The sequence below is a fragment of the Paroedura picta genome, chromosome 8 (genome assembly GCF_049243985.1).
Source record: "Paroedura picta isolate Pp20150507F chromosome 8, Ppicta_v3.0, whole genome shotgun sequence".
Classification (NCBI taxonomy): Eukaryota; Metazoa; Chordata; class Lepidosauria; order Squamata; family Gekkonidae; genus Paroedura; species Paroedura picta.
The window spans coordinates 55,219,066-55,237,696 of NC_135376.1; the positions used below are offsets into that span (position 1 = coordinate 55,219,066).

Below are 18,631 nucleotides of genomic sequence, written 5' to 3' on the forward strand. Positions count from 1 at the left end.
TTCTAGTGTTCTGTTGTCGAGTATCACCCCATTTCTATTATACATAAGCAGCACAGAAAGAATGTTCAGCTGTCATGGCATTCCTACAAACATTCATCATGGTGTTTCTGTGCAGTCCCTCATGGGAACTGCACAGAAGCAATCAGAGAGGTTCTTAAAGCTTAAAAGCTTCCAGGGGGCACTGCACCCCCACCCTCAGTTCTGCTGCTGCTGCCAAAGGAGGTTATCTTTTTGGAGTATCCAGTCTTTCACATTGGTGACGAATTGCTTCCCTGATTCACTGGGGTTGTTCTGACATCTGAGTTTGTATGGGGGCTCAGAAAGCTCTTTTCAAAAAATGTACCTGTTGTGGGGTGAAGATGACCCAAACCAATGAATATGACCTGCGTCTGCTTTGTTTGGGTGAGGGGGACAATGTCCCCATAGTAAGGCCTTCCAATGCTTCACTCCAAAATCTCAGGAGGATAGAGTGTCAAAATTTAAAGCAGCATTGTGGAAGAAAGCCCTTGAAGTATTGGAGCCATCATCCTAATTAACCCCAGAAAAATTATCAATTAGGGAAAGCTATGGTTTGGCCTTCCCCGTTAAACATTTGTGCCCATTCTACTATTTGTTTTTCTTTAGGAGATTTTTTTTTGTGGAAGGTAAAATGATCAATACCATTGAAGCCAGGCAATGGTAGCATTTGGAAACCATATAAAATGCCATCTTGTGGTTCAACTAGATGAACTGCAAGAGCTGTAATCAAATTTCCTAATAATTTTATTTGTTTAAAAACAGCCTTCTGGCTGTATGAGAGAGATCTGGATTGAAACTGTGGTATTGGAGTGGAGGAAGATAGTGCCTTCCCTTCCTAATTATTAACTCAGAAGAGCAAAAACATTGCATGTTCCATACTAAATATACTCTACCCTTCTCATACATATCTGAGTCCTGCATCTCCAGCAGGAATCTGAATCAGGGCAAATTGCCTTGCTCCCACACATCCCTCATCCCCACTGTCTTCTCTGATAACAGTTTATCTTGCTGCTCTAGGCATTGGAAAAAAAATAGTAAATGAACAACTTCTCCCTTGGTTCTGGCTTATAAAGTACCCGATTCCTTGAAAACAACATTTTCAGGAGAGAGGGGGTCTCCATTGCAGTAGGTCTTCTGGCAGTAGTTGATCACTCCTAGATGTCCAGGACTCCAGCACATGCCCTGCAACCATCTATGTATTAGATTTTCACTATTATATGTGTTTAAACTAATAACCTGACTGGATGTCATGGTTCCCCCCCCACCTAGAAACTGTGCAGGTATCCCTGATCCAGGTGGCATGCTAGCATGTTCTTCCATTGTGAGAAAACTGCAGTTTTTCAAATAGCTGAACTAGATTGATGAGTGTAGAGAAAAATAAATACCTTGTGTAAAATTTACTAAATGTACATGAAATGCATAAATAGTGTTTCTGTCCAGGGATAGTAAAGCTTAAGAATAATTGTGCAGTAAAGATAGTGTGATGTTACTTCCAGAAGCAATTTTCAAGGCTATGCATATATAGGACTTGGATCAAGTACTAAGGTTATTTTATGGTTACTTTAACAATGGGAACTTATGTGTGGTTAATGGCAGTCCATCTCTTATATGCAGGTTACATAGAAATCCAAATTGGTCATAAGTTGTTAGCCAGTTAGTAAATGTTCCATCTCACTGGTATGTAACTTAGAGTCAATTAACTGGTGGGCTGAGATGTGGAGAACTTTAATTTTGGAACTTTAATTTCTGAAGGAGTGGAACCAGGGTTGATAGCAGGTTGCTTACAGGGGTATGTGGATGATAGTTTGGGATGTGAATGAGTAGCAAAAAGAGTCAAAGAATGCAGAAAAGGGTTGTGCATGAAGAACTGACTTAAAGACAAAACTGGCGGGGACAGGAACCTCAAGATCTGTAGAGAAAGCTGTGGAGACTTGCAGGAGCTGTGCTTTGGAGGCCTGGTGTCTTCAGAGGGCAGTCCTGATGGGGAGGAAATCACTGGATTCAGAAGGGGTAGTGGGCATCAGCATCAAGGATGGCCAAAAAAGAGGCTGAACAGAAAAAAAGCTCTTTGTGCTAGCATGGGGTGGGAACTAGATGGAGGGAAATTGGCTATCTGAATTTGAGGAATGGATTATCACAGAGGTTGCCTTTTAAATAACCACACGATCCATATACTTTCCACAATTAATTAATAAACGTGTAATATTTGATTCATGTTATCCCATTGCTTCTTACTAGCTAGTGTCTAACAAATACCAAACTGTTAGGGTTTAAGAAGTCTTTTGCCATCAGTAGTAAATGTTGCCAGTAAAATACAAGGGATTAATAAACCAAATTCCAACATGTAAGTTGTACTAACCTCAGAAACCATGTCTGGGACTTCAGGGAAGACAAGCCAATCGTTGCCCTTTTCAGCTGCACTCTCTTCCCCAGCCATAACTAATGCTGAGAAGGGTATTGCATGACAATGGCCTAAAGTCCACCAGAATGTGTGCTGAATTGTCTTGATGTTTCAGTACTTCTTATTCTTCCAGCAGCCCATCCCTATCAAGAGATCTGTGAAATCCTAGTAAGGACCACACAGTACAACCCGAATCGGAGTTACAGCTTTCTAAACCCATTAACTCTGTTTAGGATTGTACTACTGATAACTGTAACAAGAGAACACATGCAATTAAAACAAAACAAAGCAAAACAACCAGCACCCATGCATCTTGATATTGGTCATTGTATGTTCAGTATATAGGGAAATTATTCCCAAGTTTTCCTGCAGAAAAACTGTAGGATCACAATGTGAGAGTATACATGCACTTAGTATTAATATGGCTTATATGGTTTGTTACCTCCTAAGAACAAATGATTTGTAGAATTATTTTTGGGAAACTTGAGTTAGAAAATTCTTTGAGAAATGTTTCATAAAATATGAATGGAATACCTGTTTTGAATGGAAATGGAAAATCGTGTAACAATTGTTCCCATCTTTCAGCTGTTCGTTGAGCTTTTGCTCTAGTCTCTTTTAAAAGAGGGCAGAATAGCCTGAGGACCAGCTGTGTGGGGAGATCATTCCTGCAGGCATTGCTTGGTGCTAGCCTCTCATGCAGCCCAGTTTAAACCAACCCCAGAATTCGTTGTGCTGTTGTGAGCAGATGGCAGGCTGGGCTTTGCCTTGGTTTCTCCTGTGACCTGGTTTAAGCCAGACAGCAGGAGAAGCGAGTCCAGCCAGGACTGGCTGTGCCCACAGGGAGCAGATTGTTCTCCACCAGCTCAGCTTTGTGCTAGCTTTATTTATTTATATGCAGATTTTTATGTCACCCTTCCCTGAAGGCTCAGTACAGCTTACCACATTATATAAAATACATAATATTAAATGTGTGAATATAAATACATTAAAACATTTTCAGACCAGTACACTTAATTAAGTTAGGTGCTGTATCGTTGCCACCTTTGCTCTGGTGGGAGGGTAACAGAAAGTGCACTCTCAGTATTAAATTGGCAGACATTTTAATAATAGTAGGTAGGAAAGCCAGATATTGTCAGAGATAATTTTAGGCTTCAGTCACAGGCATGGTGAATGGCTGTCTTTCACAAGACCTGTGGAACTGTTAAGTTCCAACAGGGCCCTGATCTTGCTTGGAGGCACATCTCACCAGGCCAGGTCAGGGCTGAAAAAGCCCTGGCTCTGGTTGAAGCCACCTTAACATCTCTGGGGCTGAGGATCTTGAGCAAATTCTGTGTGCTGGATCTTGAGTTTCTTAGTGGGACTAGTGGAGGAGTTGTCCCACAAAAGTGGAGGTCCCAGAACATTTAGGGCCTCAAAAGTGAGAGCCCAAACTGTGAATTTGGTCTTCAGTCTGGAGCCAGTGACTACTGGGCAAATATGTGTTTCCTGCTGGGTCCTGTGAGGACCTGGGTTGCCACATCCTGGACCAGTTGAAGCTTCCAAATCAGTTTCAAGGGTAGCCCTGTGTTGAGCTAGTTGTAGTAGTCTAGTCTGGGGGGGGGGTGACTGTTGCATGGATCACAATGGTTAGATCAGTTTAGAAGAAGAAGAGTTGGTTCTTATATGCCGCTTTTCCCTACCCGGAGGCTCAAAGCGGCTTACAGTCGCCTTCCCATTCCTCTCCCCACAACAGACACCCTATGGGGTGGCTGAGGCTGAGAGAGCGCTGATATTACTGTTGGGTCAGAACAGCTTTATCAGTGCTGTGACAAGCCCAAAGTCACCCAGCTGGTTGCATGTGGGGGAGTGGAGAATCAAACCCGGCTAACCAGATTAGAAGTCCACACTCCTAACCACTACACCACACTGTGCTGCAGGAGAAGCCAAGACTACCTTTGGACCAGCTTTTAAAGAACCGTTATTTTTGGGGGGGGGGGGGCTGTTGGACCCAAGAACCTTTATGATTTCCAAAAAATAAAAAAAGATCCAAATACTGTACCTAAATTGGGATCAGAATTTTTTAACTAAGGAAAGAATATGAAGAAGGATGAATTAACCTTTAAGTCCAGCACAAATTATTTTGACCATGTTTTGGGTGTGTTTCAAATACATGTTTGTCATCCTAATTTTCTTTTGGTTCATGGGCATTTTACCATTATTTAAAGGGGCAGATCCAAAAAATTATAAATCTCTTCATCAAAAAATGCTCCCCCATGCTACTTAGTACATGCTTCCAAAACGTGAGGTAATTACTGAAGAGGCACCTGATGTTGTATGGGGAGCTTCACAGAAACAGAAGCTCTGTGATCCTGGCAGAAACCTGGAAGTGTCTTCTGTTGTTGCAGATAGTAATAAAATAGAAGATAAATTAATGGGCCATTCTGGGTTTTTTTTACAGGCAATACTCATGGACCACAACTGTCACTTTAAAACCAAAATGTATACACAGAACAATATTCAGTCGTATCCAATAGGTGATGATGATGAAGAATCAGAAAGTGATGAGTAATATCCAAAAGCCATACAACTACTTTGGTGTATACAACAGTGTTTTCTGTGGAACATCTCATCAAATTTTAGTTGTACTGTAGAATTGTGAAATAGTAACAAAACTAAACCAAAGGTAGCGTATCTGTTGTCCATGATTATGAAGCAGAATGCCCACTGCCTTATAAAGGAAAATAAGCTTTTTAAGGACTTTGTATAGAGTTCAAAATTGTTCATTTACTTTTAATATATGCTATATTTTTGATTAAATGACTTGTGGAAATCTCTAAATACTTAAATCAAAATCCATGCCTTTAAAAATGTTCATTCATGAACGATTCCCTTGTTCCACATTTGTATTTGACTTGCAAAGCAGCTATGAGTGCCTGAAACTAGCAGCTATAAACTGATTGCATGTTAAAATAAGATCCGGTATTTGTGGTTAGACTGTATTGCTTGGCAATATAAACTTTAACATGAGTCCTCTTCCTAAATTTAGAAGCACCTTGCAGTGAAAAACAGCTGCCTGAGGTTTGTAGAGAGAAAACCACATTGTATAACTGAACATGGTATTTGAAAGATGACCAAAACTTACTAGTTCATTTGTAATTGGTAGTAGTCCTGCTTATAGAAGGATAACAGCATTATTCACATAAGTTGCTATTACCATATTTATTAATCCATAATAATTCAAGAGCTGGTTATATACCCTGCTTTTCACTACCCAAAGGAGCCTCAAAGTGGCTTACAATCCCCTTCCCTTTCCTCTCCCCACAACAGACACCCTGTGGGGTGGGTGAGGCTGAGAGAGCCTTGATATTACTGCTCGGTCAGAACAGCTTTATCAGTGCTGTGACAAGCCCAAAGTCACCCAGCAGGCTGCATGTGGGGGAGCGTGGAATCAAACCCGGTTCACCAGATTAGAAGTCCACACTCCTAACCACTACACCACACTGGCTCTCATTTATACTTCAGTGTTTTTTACACTTAAGCACAGTACATCATGGAATGATAGTTTTAAGCACGTTAAAATGGCTGCATGTCATACATTAAACTCCACATTATATAGGGAGAATCATATAAACTTTACTGGTTCAGGTCCTTCTAGTCCAGCATCACCCACCTTAGTTAGCCCAGGTAAGGCTTATACAATCCAACCTCAGAAGCTAAGCAGGTTTCAGTCCTGACTTGAAAATGGAAGGATGACCTTCACAGAATACCAGGGTTGTGACATGGGAGCAGTCACCTCTGAATATCTCGTCTGGCTGCCGAACAATCTTAGGATATAGTAAATGGTCCATCATCCTGTTTACCAGTGGGAAGCACATTCAGATTATAAAGGAATAGATGGATGTTTTTGGGAGATGGACTTTACCTGTTCAGAGTTGAGACAATTCAGACAAATGTGTTCTTATCTACACCTGAAGATTGACCATTTTCATTACAATATTGCCTCCTTTCTTTGCAAGTGCATTTAAGGTTGCCTGAGGGTTCTAACAAATGAACCCCATCTGAACAAATGAACCCCATCTAACAAATGCTACATTTCAGGCAGAATTGGAAGGAAGCAGGTCTGATATTTGTACATTTTACATTTAGATTTTTGAAATAGCTAAAACATATTTTTAATTACAAGACTGTACAGCAGGGGTAGTCAACCTGTGGTCCTCCAGATGTCCATGGACTACAATTTCCATGAGCCCTTGCCAGCCTTTGCTGTCAGGGGCTCATGGGAATTGTAGTCCATGAACATCTGGAGGACCACAGGTTGACTACCCCTGCTGTACAGTCTTGTAATGTTTAATATCACTTGTAGAACTAAGTATTTTTTCACTCTGCAATGTAAGATGCCATTCATTCCTGATTCTTGCATGAGCACAGCTCCAAGCAGGGAGAAGATACCTAGAGAGATCAAATGCATCTGCCTTCCTTTCTTCTTCTCCAAAAAGGAGTAACTTGCACGTTAAATATCTGAGGAGACAGAATGCTGTATAGTAGGTGCATATTCCCCCTTCCATGTGAATAATGGCCAGCAAATGTCAATCCATTTACTGCTATGGCAATCCTCTAACCACATGTGGAGTTGAGCTCAAAGTCAGCTGGATTATGGCCCTAGTTAAGACCACAAACATTCAACAAATGCCAACCCCTTTATAAATATCAAATCTGCATTTGGTGTCTGTATACATTCCACGTATGTAAAACATAATCTCTGTGCCTTCTCTCATATGTATCATTAGATGGTTTGTGTCTTACAGCAGATGCCGTTAATACATAGTTTTGTAAAGTGTGTACATATATACATATATATTTTGGTCAAAAGTCTAAAATGATGTAGATCAATTGTGTTTTGTTGATAATTATGCACTCAATATATAGAAAGATAAGAACTAAAATGTCATTTCCTGAAAAAAATAAAAAGGTAATAATTTAATGCTTTGATGCAGTTTTTGTTAGTAGGAATATTTTCTGGTGGGGAAGATGATAATAATTGTCTTGAAGTGGTGCCAAGCAGCAGCTGTTGGTACCACTACATGAGGAGAAGCTCCTATAAATGTATGCTTGCTGCCTTCCTGAGGCTTGAGAGTTGGAGCCATACCCTTCACACTTAAAAGCGATCAGAACTGACTTGTTCTTTGATATGTTGGATCACTTTCACACAAGCCAGCACACAAGGTTCAAATCTCCAGGCAAGTCATCAACTCAGTGGGCTGATTACTCACTCACAATGCAATCTTTCTCTTAGGGTTTTTAAACTGAGGAAGCAAGATGTACAACACCTGGAACGTCCTAGAAGAAGAAGAAGAAGAGTTGGTTCTTAGAAGAGTTGGCTTTTCCCTACCCGAAGGAGACTCCAAGCTTGCTTACAGTCGCCTTCCCATTCCTCTCCCCACAACAGACACCCTGTGGGGTGGGTGAGGCTGAGAGAGCGCTGATATCACTGCCCGGTCAGAACAGTTTTATCAGTGCTGTGGCGAGCCCAAGGTCACCCAGCTGGCTGCATGTGGGGGAGTGCAGAATCGAACCTGGCATGCCAGATTAGAAGTCCGCACTCCTAACCACTACACCAAACTGGCTCTCCTTCCAAAAATCCATTTAATATATAGTCCTCAGATAGAGGACGTATCAGATATTAAACTGATAAGAACAGATACTACACTTGATCTTAGCCTTGAGAACAGGCTTTCTCAACCAGGGTTTTGTGAAACCCTGGGGTTTCTTGATGTCACTGGAATAATTTTCAGAATGGGTGGGAGTTTTTAAATATATTTTAATATTTTTAAAAATTTGTTAAACATTTATTGAGTGATATGACCATATGTGGTCATGTCAACCCTCCTAAAAAATGGCCAATGCTAGGTTGGATAGGGCTCCATGTGGGCATGTACACAGCTATGCTTCCCGACCATATTCTGGATGATCATGCCACTTCTGGGGTTTCTTGAAATCTGAAGAATGTTTCAGGGGTTTCTCAACAGTAAAAAAAATGAGAAAGGGTGACCTAGAAGAATAGTGATATAAAAATGAGGCAGAAAATGTGGAATTCCTCAACTTTTGAAATCTTGAACTGAACGACAGTGTCCTTCTATGGGAAGAGACAAGAAGGTAGGTCAGACTCTTGATTCAATGCTTACCTTCAACTGGAAGATAAACTTGTAAGTTCAGTGTTTGAATCTTACATACCGATTGCCATTTATTTTCTATACTGAGGACTACATATAAGTATTTTGTCTCTATGTGTGTATCTGTACAATTATGTACAAAAGCTTGGTTTCTGCTAATAGAATGACACTTGCTTGGTCATTCTCACATTAGAAAATACATGTATCTTCATACTAGAATTCATACTAGAATTAACCCATTGGTACTACTGGGCAAGACAATCCTGATATTAACTAAGAGACATAATTCTAGATCAGTGGTTCTCAACCTTCCTAATGCTGCAACCCTTTAATACAGTTCCCCCAACCATAAATTTATGCAAGTCCTTTCAAGAAATTAAGGTGAAACTTACCAATGGCATGAAGATCCATTGTTCATGATTATATATAAATTGGTTATAAATTGTATATAAATTGGTAGGGGCCTGGAGGAGGAGCGGCAACAGTGGTAGCACTCCCCTGGCCAAGCTGCTCGTCCTGCCGCAACCCCTGTGAAAGGGTCATTCTATCCCCAAAGGGGTCTCGACCCCCAGGTTGAGAACCACTGTTCTAAATCAATGAAATTAGGGTGCTCCCTAGAACTATTTCCCAAATCTTTTGTAATACACAATTACTCTGAAAAAAACATACAGAGATTTCTCAACAGATTGATGAATGGAAAGTGTTCCCCGAAAAGTTTGAAAAGCAGTTCTTTAGAGCATGTTCTAGGTACTTCTTTGATTGTACAGAATGACAAGATCACATCTCCAGGTATGTAGGGGGAATATGCTGTATTAATACCTTGCAACAGAGAAACTGAGAATTTATAAAAATGTTTTTATTAAAGCTTGTTTTCATGATAAAATCATATCTGACAATCATCTCAGCAGGCTTCCCATAAATATGTGCAACTGTCAAATAGTTATACACCAGATCAAGATATTCTTGCTCTCAGTGGTATTCTTATTTTTAGCTATGTACAGTAAAGCACAGAAGCAAAGAATATACTAGGAATGTGTTAATATAGCTTGCCTCTCAAGATCAGTGTTATTATTTGTATGTATTTACCTTAATGCTACCATACAATTATTTTGCCCCCATTCCCACGCAACATTTAGAATATTGCACTACATTTATTTATTATACAATCATAATAGAGCTCCATACTCAACCTTTCTTGCCCATTTCATTAATTTATAAGCTATAAGATGTGATTTTGGAAAGCCTAATACCTACATTATTTTTGCAGTTGCTTCTTCACATCAAGAAGTGTTTGAAGGTCTGGGAACAGGGGTAAACACTGATGGAGATTTATCCCAGATCACTTCTGCTGGTAAGCAACTTAGAAAATAAATTCTGAGATGCAGAATAACTAAGCATTGCATTGATTTACCACGATGTTGGAAAATATTAAGTCACAAAGCAGGAATTTTAAAAGGTGTAGACCTATTAACATTTTTAGCATGGATTATATTCCACATTTAGCTATTATTCTGCTAGATTATGTAAAAAGTGAGAGGAGGTTATTTCTAAGTTTAAAAACAATTTTTTGTATCCTATTTTAAATGAAAACCAGATTTAATACAATAAAATGGGCTTGCCAAATTGAAGACTGATTTAATTGTGCTAGCATTACCCATTTTTACATGGGCATTTCTGCTTCATTCAGTAATATTGTATAGTACTTAAAACAGCAAATATGCACTTGAAGATGAAGACTTAAGACATAGATTGCAAACCCAAAACTATTTTGCATCCTCAAGCTGGGTCTTATTCAAATTAAGCTGGCAAAATTTTTAATTTCTGTTCAGCATGCTGTATAAAAATACTGAGCACTTCACCACAGTTTTTCCTGTGCATGATGGCATCACAGCTGTTGGAACGTGTTTAATTAAACAATTGTGTTTAAAATATTATACTTTTGAAAATCATAGATTATGTGGCAAACTCAATGCTTAAGTGCAACTCAGTTGCAATTTCTATAAATGATATATAAGCATTAACAAGTTTGATATGTTCTAGTGTAAGGCTTCCATCTGTTTTACATCTAGAGAAATCTTTTGCTGGCATATTCCGAATAAACTGCTGAGCAACATTGGTATAAATTACACTTAGGAAAAACAAAAATCCATGGACTGTAAGAAAAAACCAAAGGGCTATTTCAAGAATGTTGAACTAGATTGCATTAGTCCATCCTGCATCATTACCCTACTACCCATAAAAAGGGAAAGTTGTTTGAGCATTGTTCTTAAGTTTTCAAAATGTGTGACTGAAAATAAAAGGATAGAAAGCAAGCATCATGATGTGATAATAACTCTACTAAACAATGGAAAATGAAGGTGTATTGTTTCCATATTGTGTGATTGGCAAAAGAACAAACAAAACTTTTACCACTACCCCTAACAGCCAAATAATAAAATGCTGTCAAAGTAGAACTTGGTTACTCAGTTGCTGCTTTTTTTGGGAGGGGGGATTCATTTAGGCAGACAGCAAATGTTCAAATTCTTTTACTTTATGATGACATAACAGGACCAAAAATAACAAAAAAAAAAAAAAACCCAGTTCCATGACAGCATGAAATGTTAGGAATAGTAACTAGAAAAAGTTCAAGTAAGTTAAAAATAATCTCCCAGTATAAATTTCTATGTTTGCTTAACACAATTTGAACCAACTAATAGACCAAAAGTAACAGTGGTTCTGCAGTTCAAAATAACACTCTTGACCATACTCTTACACAGGTTAAAAAAATGGTGGAGAAATAGTCTGTATACATTATACCAAGATTTTAATTATATTTTGATGAATTTGATGTGATTTTGATTAAGTGCAAAGTATTTTCCCACCTTATCATTTCCAATGTCAAATGTGCAATTTTCAGTCTACAGATTCATGAGGTGCATCAACTGTTTCTTGGACTTCTAACATGGTTTCAAGTATTGGTGACATCACTTCACTGTTATCATCTTCTTGATCTATTTCTTCTGTTAAAATATTGTCATTTTCATACTTGTCAGCTTTGCTTGATTCCAGATCTAAACTGGTATTTTCCAAAGCTTCTATATCTTCAATGCCAGCTCTGTAGTGAATCATAAGGAGAGTTAGGGCTTGTAGTCGTTCACCAGACTTAGCCAATGCAGCAGAAAACAGCATTTTTTTCCTTGCATCTGTTGTTTCTTTCTCTTCTCTAATGAGAGAATTATTGTTCTCCAGTTCCTGGTCTATTTCATTTTGCAGTTTTTCCAACATAACTTCTAGTTTTTGAATTCTTTCTTCAGTGGGTAAACTTCTATAGAGGTCTCGGCCAATTTCTTTAACAGCAATGAAAACACTATCATCTAATCCTCCTTCTTTTCTTGCTAACTTTATCCCGGTACCAGATGCTTGTTTGGAAGGGCTACTTGGACCACCAGTTTCTGTGTCACTACCTTCATTATCAGAAGTATGTGGTGTGTGTTTTGGTGAAGGTTCAATTGTATCTAAACCTGGCTCTGTAACTCGTGTTTTAGGAACCTGACGAAGATTTAACAAACGTGTGCTCGTATTGATGATGTGTCTTGTTAAGCCTGTTGGTTTGTTTGCAGATTTCAGTTCTGTATCAGTACGTGATGATGATGGTGTGGACTGAGAATCTAAACTTTCAGGTTTATACGAACGTCCTTCAAGTCGTCTAGAAGGTCCTAAACAATTTGGTGTGTCAGTTAGACATTTTTCTTGACATTTTTTGTGGCATACATATGCACAAATTCTGCATTGCGATGCTGCTTTTGTCCAAACTTTCTTTTTACAGTAGTCGCACCAAGTTGGATTCTGAAACTGCGTATCTTGAAACTGATGCCTGTTTTCAATGTACATTATGTGCCCCAAATAAGGATCCTCTTTTGGGAGAACAGGAGCAGCTGCTATTTCTGAAATATATTCCCTTTCTTTCTCCATTAGAAAACTTGAGTCTTCTGGTTCACCCTCTCTTAAATATTTAAAATGCACAGTAATATCACCATAACAAAACTTCTCATTAAAACCTTTGTGCGAGGTCAAATTACGCAATGCAGTTCTACTCACTGTGGCTTTAGGTGCAGGAGGATTAAATCTAATTGTCCTAATGAATTCCATAGAGGATGTAGCTATACAATCCAAAGCTATTTCTTCAAGTTTTAGGCTTTCATGTCCTAGACAGAGAAGTCCGCCTAATTTGAAGGGGTCTCTACACCAAATGGCAACATTTAGATATTTATGATGTTTTTCAACTTCAAATATGCAAGAAGAGGCCTTTGTCCTTGCCCATTTACCTAATCGATTGCGATAAGGAATTTCTGATGATTCCCAAGAATTATGGTTTTCTGTGTTTTCCTTAGGACTCTGTAACTCATCTGAGGGGTCCCGTACTACATCTTGTTTGCTTGTAGCTAGTTTGGCTCCTGTAGCTTCCTCTGCTACATCAGTATTTTTTGTTAGCTTTTCTGAGAATTTGTCTCCATTATTTGCAGGAGGTGGTGGCCTCTCAGGTTTTTCAGAAGATAAATCACCAGTTTCTAGTGTACTTTGATTTTCAGTTGGAAGTATTGTTTTCATCTGTGGTCTTGGTGGTACAGGTGGTTTTGCTGTTCCTGACTGAGTATTTCTACTTGTTTGCGGGCTTACATCGTCAACATTCTTGGATGCCACTTGTTTGGTTCCATCTTTGAAAACTGCTTTTGCAGAAGATTGGTTTCCGGAACATAACTTTCGATTTAGTATTGGAGATACAGTTCCAGAAGATTTAGCAGTAGCTGATACTGATGTATGTTTGGGGCTTGTTGAAGAATCATCTTTGGATTCGTGAGATCTTAGCACAATTGCCAGCTCCTCATACTGTAAATCCAACTCTGCAATCTCAGATTCTGTTGACGCACAACTTTGGTCTTCATCTGCAAATGTTGTATCTTCCAACTGTACAAAATTATCTTGTCCTAATGAATTCTGCTGACTATAGCCAACAGGCCTTTCATAACATATTACTACTTTCTCACCAGCTTGTTTGATAAGTTTTAGCACTTGAATCGATGATGCAATTTTAACTCCTGTTAAAAAAGCAAACAAACCAAGAATCAACAATCATGAAATAACTCCAAAAATTGTAAAAAGTAATGTAAGCATCTAAATTCATATCCTATGTCAGCAAAACAGAGCATAGAAGACTGCCACATGTCAGGATCCTAGTAACAGTTCTCTGCTTACAGCTTTTACCTCTGGAAACTGGACCAATTCAGAACAAAATGATGACAATCATCTTTGACAGAACTTATTTTGAAAGATGTGGGAGACTGAATTGAAGCCCCTTTCACTGTAAGAAAAGCCTGAATACAATTCCTTAACCCTCAAAGCAAGTGGCTAGTGCAGACTGCTTCTTCAAGAACTATATTGGGGCATGCATCTCAGGTTCAATGCTATTATGCTTAGTCAATGGATTATTCTTCTTGAAATAAACCTCAACTATTAATACAAAAGAACCCCAGACCCAAAGATATCAAACTGGCATCAACCAGGGCCAGGGCATTTTAAGCCCTAGCTCTGGCCTGGTGGAATGCTCTCCCTGGTGAGATAAGGGCCCTGCAGGACCTTGGATAGTTCCACAAGACAACAGCTATTCCACCAGGCTTATGGTTGAGGCCTAAAACGGTGTTGAAATCCTGGCCTCCCTATAAAAAACACCAGACAAATTTACACCAGAAACCTAGACCCATATCAACCCTCCCAGTATTGAGGCAGATGTGGTTTGGAATTTTTAAAGGGATCTCTTATGGATTTTCATGTTATAATGTATTATTTTATTGTTTTAAATATGTTATTACATGTTCCGAGTCCATGGGAAAGGACAAGGTATAAATAAAATATTATTTATGAAAGTAGAAATCAACACAAAATTGTTTGATGGAATTTTTTCTGTGTGTATGGGCAACACATGGGAAATGATATTTAATATAACTATCAAGTTATGCACATCAGGGCAAAAAATCCTAACCATACATACACTTGATGAGGTCTGTACTGTCAGCAAGCAAACAGGAAAAAGGAACTTGGGGTCATGGGATGTACTGGAAGTTTAAATCAGTGCTGATGAGTGAAAACAAGGCCATAGCTTTAGAAAGGGGACAAACAGCAGAAAATTCTTCACACAATGCTTTATTGTTTCATGGAATTTATTTTCTGAAGATATGATTAAAGCTCCTTTAAACGAAAACTACAGAAATTCTCTGGAGGGTAGGTTAGCAATGTCTATTAGTTATATCTAAATGGAACCTATATTCAAGAACTGTACAGCTCTGTACAACTGTTGCTAGGGTACAATGGCAGGGAAGGACATTACTTGTGGAATTTCTAGAGGAACCTGTAGGAAACGGGATGTTGGACTAGATGAATTGTCAGTTTGATCTCTTCTTATAGTCTTAAAGCATCTGTAACTGCTCCGCGGTATTAATGAAAGAGTAAGCCCTCTGTGGGAGGAGTCCGTCCGTGATGTATAAGCCCACCGATTGGGCTCTGGCCCTCCGCTTGACAGCTCGCCTCCCAGACCACCCACCCTCCACCGGAGCCTGCCTTCGCCTGCCGGTCGCCATTTCAAGCCTGGCAGCCGGTGAGGCACGTCGCCGCCCGCCCTAACACGCCGCTGCCTGACTTCGCCTCCGACCCGACAGCACGCCTACCCGGCCCACACCTCCCCACACACACACACACCCTCCAGCCGAGCCTGCCTTCGCCTTCCGCTGACACTTTACAGCCTTCACGCCGGCCAGCCACGTCCCCGTCCACCCTAACCTCCACTGCCGCCCGGGGAGCGACGGCCCTGACACGCGCTGACTTCACATCCTGCCCGTAGAGCTCGTTCCCAGCCGGCCCACTAACGACCCACCTACACACACCTCCACCGCCGTTTCCCACAATGCGTACTCCCCCTCCCAATCCCTCCGCGTCCCCGCGCACTTTCGCATACTCCCCCCTACTCCCACACCCTCCCCATCTGCACCCACCTCCACTAACACTTCTCCGCCCTGCCTGCACGACCCTCTGCCACCTCTCCCACACCCCCACCCACCCCTTCTGCTGCCGCTTCCACGCCCCGCATTCTACCTCCCCACGCCGCTTCCTTCCTCCCAACGCTCCCTTCGTCCTCCATCCCTTCCTCCTTCCTTTCTGCCTTCCTTTCTGCATTTCTATCCCTCTTCCTTCATCTCTTTCTCTGTGCCTCCCTTTCTTCCTTCCTTCCTATCTTTCTTTCTGCCCATCTTCCTCCCTTCCTTCTGCCCCTATAGCCACCCACCCCGCTAGCGCCCGCTGCATTTTGGCTGCAGCGGGCTTTATTCCTAGTATGTACATAAGACTTAAAATGTAAAAAAGGCTAAAGAGCCCAAATAAAATAACAGGAAAATAATACTACTTTAAAGTGGCAGTAATAAAAAAACCCCTCCCAAGTTAGCATGATCTTGTCAGTTCTGAAAGCTAAGTAGAGCTATCCCTAGTTGGTATTTGGATGGGAGACAATAAATAAATACAGAGGTAGGTAATGTCAAACCACCTCTGAATGTCTCTTGCCTTGAAAACTACAAGATTGCTATGTCAGCTGCAACTTGGTGTCCAAAGGAAAGGAAAGGAAAGGAAAGGAAAGGGAAAGGGGAGGACAGGGGAGGAAGGGAGAAAGGGAGAAGATTACATACATCTTTAGAAAGACATGCTGTATTACACTTAGGCCACCTGAGCTGAGGTGTTATCACAGACTGTTACTCAGGAATGTAAGTGGCTGCACTATAATTTCTTTGACGAGAGGGAAAGTGGCAAAGTGAAGAGGCAGGAATCCAGACACAAGAAGATTAAAGGAAGGATGCAGAGTAAAGACAAAAACCCCCTATGGCTGGGGGTAGTGGTGGTGAATACAAATGCCCCAGGGTCTCCCTCTTCCCCATTTTCAAACGGCTCCCACGAGCTCTAGGGCACCTGGCCAGATGCAGTCAGAATTTTCTGCCAAGCTTCTCCAGCTGCCTTACAGCACCTTAGCCTGAGAATTGGGGAAGGTGGGGTCTGTAGGGCTGCCAACCTCTAAGTAGGGCCTGGAGATCTCCCAGAATTTGAGCTGAGTTCTGGACAGCCAGTGTGGTGCCATGGTCAGGCTAGTATATGGAAAACTCAAGTTTGAATCTCCACTTGTGCCATGAAAGCTCCTTTAGGAGGATAGAACAGGGAAGGGTTGCCAAATCCAAGTTGGGCTGGCCACCACGGATTGCAGGTTGCTGCTGTGGTGGTTGTCTATGTGCCCTGTCATGGCCTGTGAGGGCAGCAGCTGCAGTGGCAAGAGGATGCACAGAGACCCACTGATGCAGCAAGTGAGCAGCAGAGGAGGTGGCAGTGGTAGGAACAGTGGTGCTGCAAAGAAGAGTTGCTATGACAGAGCAAAAGGGGATGTGGTGGAGCAAGGCGGGGGGATGGGAAATAAAGGAAGAGAGATTATTGCCAAACAGCTGTACACTCCTTTTCCTGGCTGCCCAGGTATCAGCTGTAGAGGCTCCACCAGGCTGCTTGCTGCTGCCTGGCAGGACAGTCTATATCCCTACTATCAGGAATTAAAATGGTGGCCAAGAAAGCCATCTGCCTTGCCAGGCACTCAACCAGACCCCAGAGCAAGGAGGCTCCTGCAATGGGGGAGGTGGCAGTAGTTGGTTAGTACCCTGAAGCGATGGCGATTGCAAGAAGAGGTGGAGATGCTCCGTCCTTCATTTCTCTCCTTGCTGCACCACATCATTTCCATGCTGGGCCTCCGTTGCATTCCCATCCCTACGGTGCTACTAATGAATTTTCATATAAAAAACACTAGTCTGAAGGAACAGTGAATGATAAATGAGGCATGAGGTAAAGGGCAACAAAACAAAGGAAATAAAGACAATAAAAGGCTGGAAAAGGGGGCTCTGAGGACATCTGACAGCACTTAAGTTGGAGGACAGATGACTACTAAGCAGGTAGGTTGACATAGGACAGCTAAAAGTTATGGAGCAAAATAGGCAGGAAATGGAAGTAGGTGGCAGAAGCAGAGAACTGAAGAAAAGGGGAAAACAGGAAAATGTACTGAAGACATGCAATAGGGAAATGGGCAGGTAGAGGTAGGCTGGTGGGTCACATCAGGAAATGTAAATAGTTTTGCTGCTTACCTCCTATAGATATAAGCCTATCTCCTCTTTGTAGATCAGCAGCTGCTGCAGGTGAGTTTGGAGTTACACTCTCAATAACAACATGTCCTGCTTCTCCTTCCTTAGCATGTACTTGGCGGAGAGTAAGTCCAACACTTGGCATATTTCCTTTCATGAGTTCTGCCTGAGAAGATAAGTAATATACTTATATATGATGTATTAGAATATAATTATAACATATGTTTATATAGTTTACACAAGTAAGCACATCACATAAAATGTACCAACTTTGTACAAGACTAGGTAATCCATGTCTTTAACAAACTGAAATTATTTCTATAGATTTCATGTGATATTCTAAAAGAGCCAGTTTGGTGTAATAATTAAGAGCGGTGGCCTCTAATCTGGCAAGCTGGGTTTGATTCCTCGCTCCTCCACATATAGCCAGCTGGGTGACCTGGGCCTAGTCACAGTGCTATTAGAGCTGTTCTCACAGAGCAGTTCTGTCATGTCCCACCTACCTCACAGGGTGTCTGTTGTGGGGAGAGGAAGGGAAGGTGATTGTAAACCACTTTGAGACTTCCTCAAGGCAGCGAAAAGCCGGGTATAAAAACCAACTCTTCCTCTTCTTTTCTACTCCAATTCTCAGCCTTGACTGGCAATACGGCTCAACTAGAGGGAGTATCTCAAACTGAAGGACATGCTAAGAACTATATACAACTACTAAAAACTGCAGTATGAGCAAGCTTACACTATATCTCCCTATTTCTTTTCAAAGAACCCCTTATGTACTTGTTGAATGCATTCAATCTTTTATCTTATAAAAAAACTGAAGTACTTCTGAGGCTGAGTGCAGTGAGAAGAAAAATGTACTGCTTGTTGTAATTACATGATAG

At 40.9% G+C, this 18,631-nt stretch overlaps 2 protein-coding genes and 1 pseudogene across 4 annotated transcripts in view; 1 reads left to right on the forward strand and 2 right to left on the reverse strand.

Moving 5' to 3' along the window:
• SLC18A2 (solute carrier family 18 member A2) overlaps nucleotides 1-6,651 on the forward strand; it is a 40,390-nt gene extending 33,739 nt beyond the window's left edge. For both annotated transcript variants that reach the window (XM_077349893.1, XM_077349892.1), the window contains exon 16: nucleotides 4,857-6,651. In XM_077349893.1, the coding sequence (XP_077206008.1) occupies nucleotides 4,857-4,967 (111 nt within the window). In that variant the 3' untranslated portion in view covers nucleotides 4,968-6,651. The remainder of the gene's footprint in view (nucleotides 1-4,856) is intronic.
• Nucleotides 6,652-7,360: 709 nt separating this feature from the next.
• PDZD8 (PDZ domain containing 8) overlaps nucleotides 7,361-18,631 on the reverse strand; it is a 56,524-nt gene continuing 45,253 nt past the window's right edge. The window contains exons 4-6 of one of the 2 annotated variants that reach the window (XM_077349889.1): nucleotides 17,757-17,919; nucleotides 11,430-13,643; nucleotides 7,361-7,735 (exon numbers count right to left, since the gene is read on the reverse strand). In XM_077349889.1, the coding sequence (XP_077206004.1) occupies nucleotides 11,461-13,643; nucleotides 17,757-17,919 (2,346 nt within the window). In that variant the 3' untranslated portion in view covers nucleotides 7,361-7,735; nucleotides 11,430-11,460. Of the gene's footprint in view, nucleotides 7,736-9,406; nucleotides 13,644-17,756; nucleotides 17,920-18,631 lie in introns of those variants that run through there. The other variant, XM_077349888.1, reaches the window with a different exon arrangement.
• LOC143844092 (U2 spliceosomal RNA) lies at nucleotides 7,953-8,124 on the reverse strand (annotated as a pseudogene).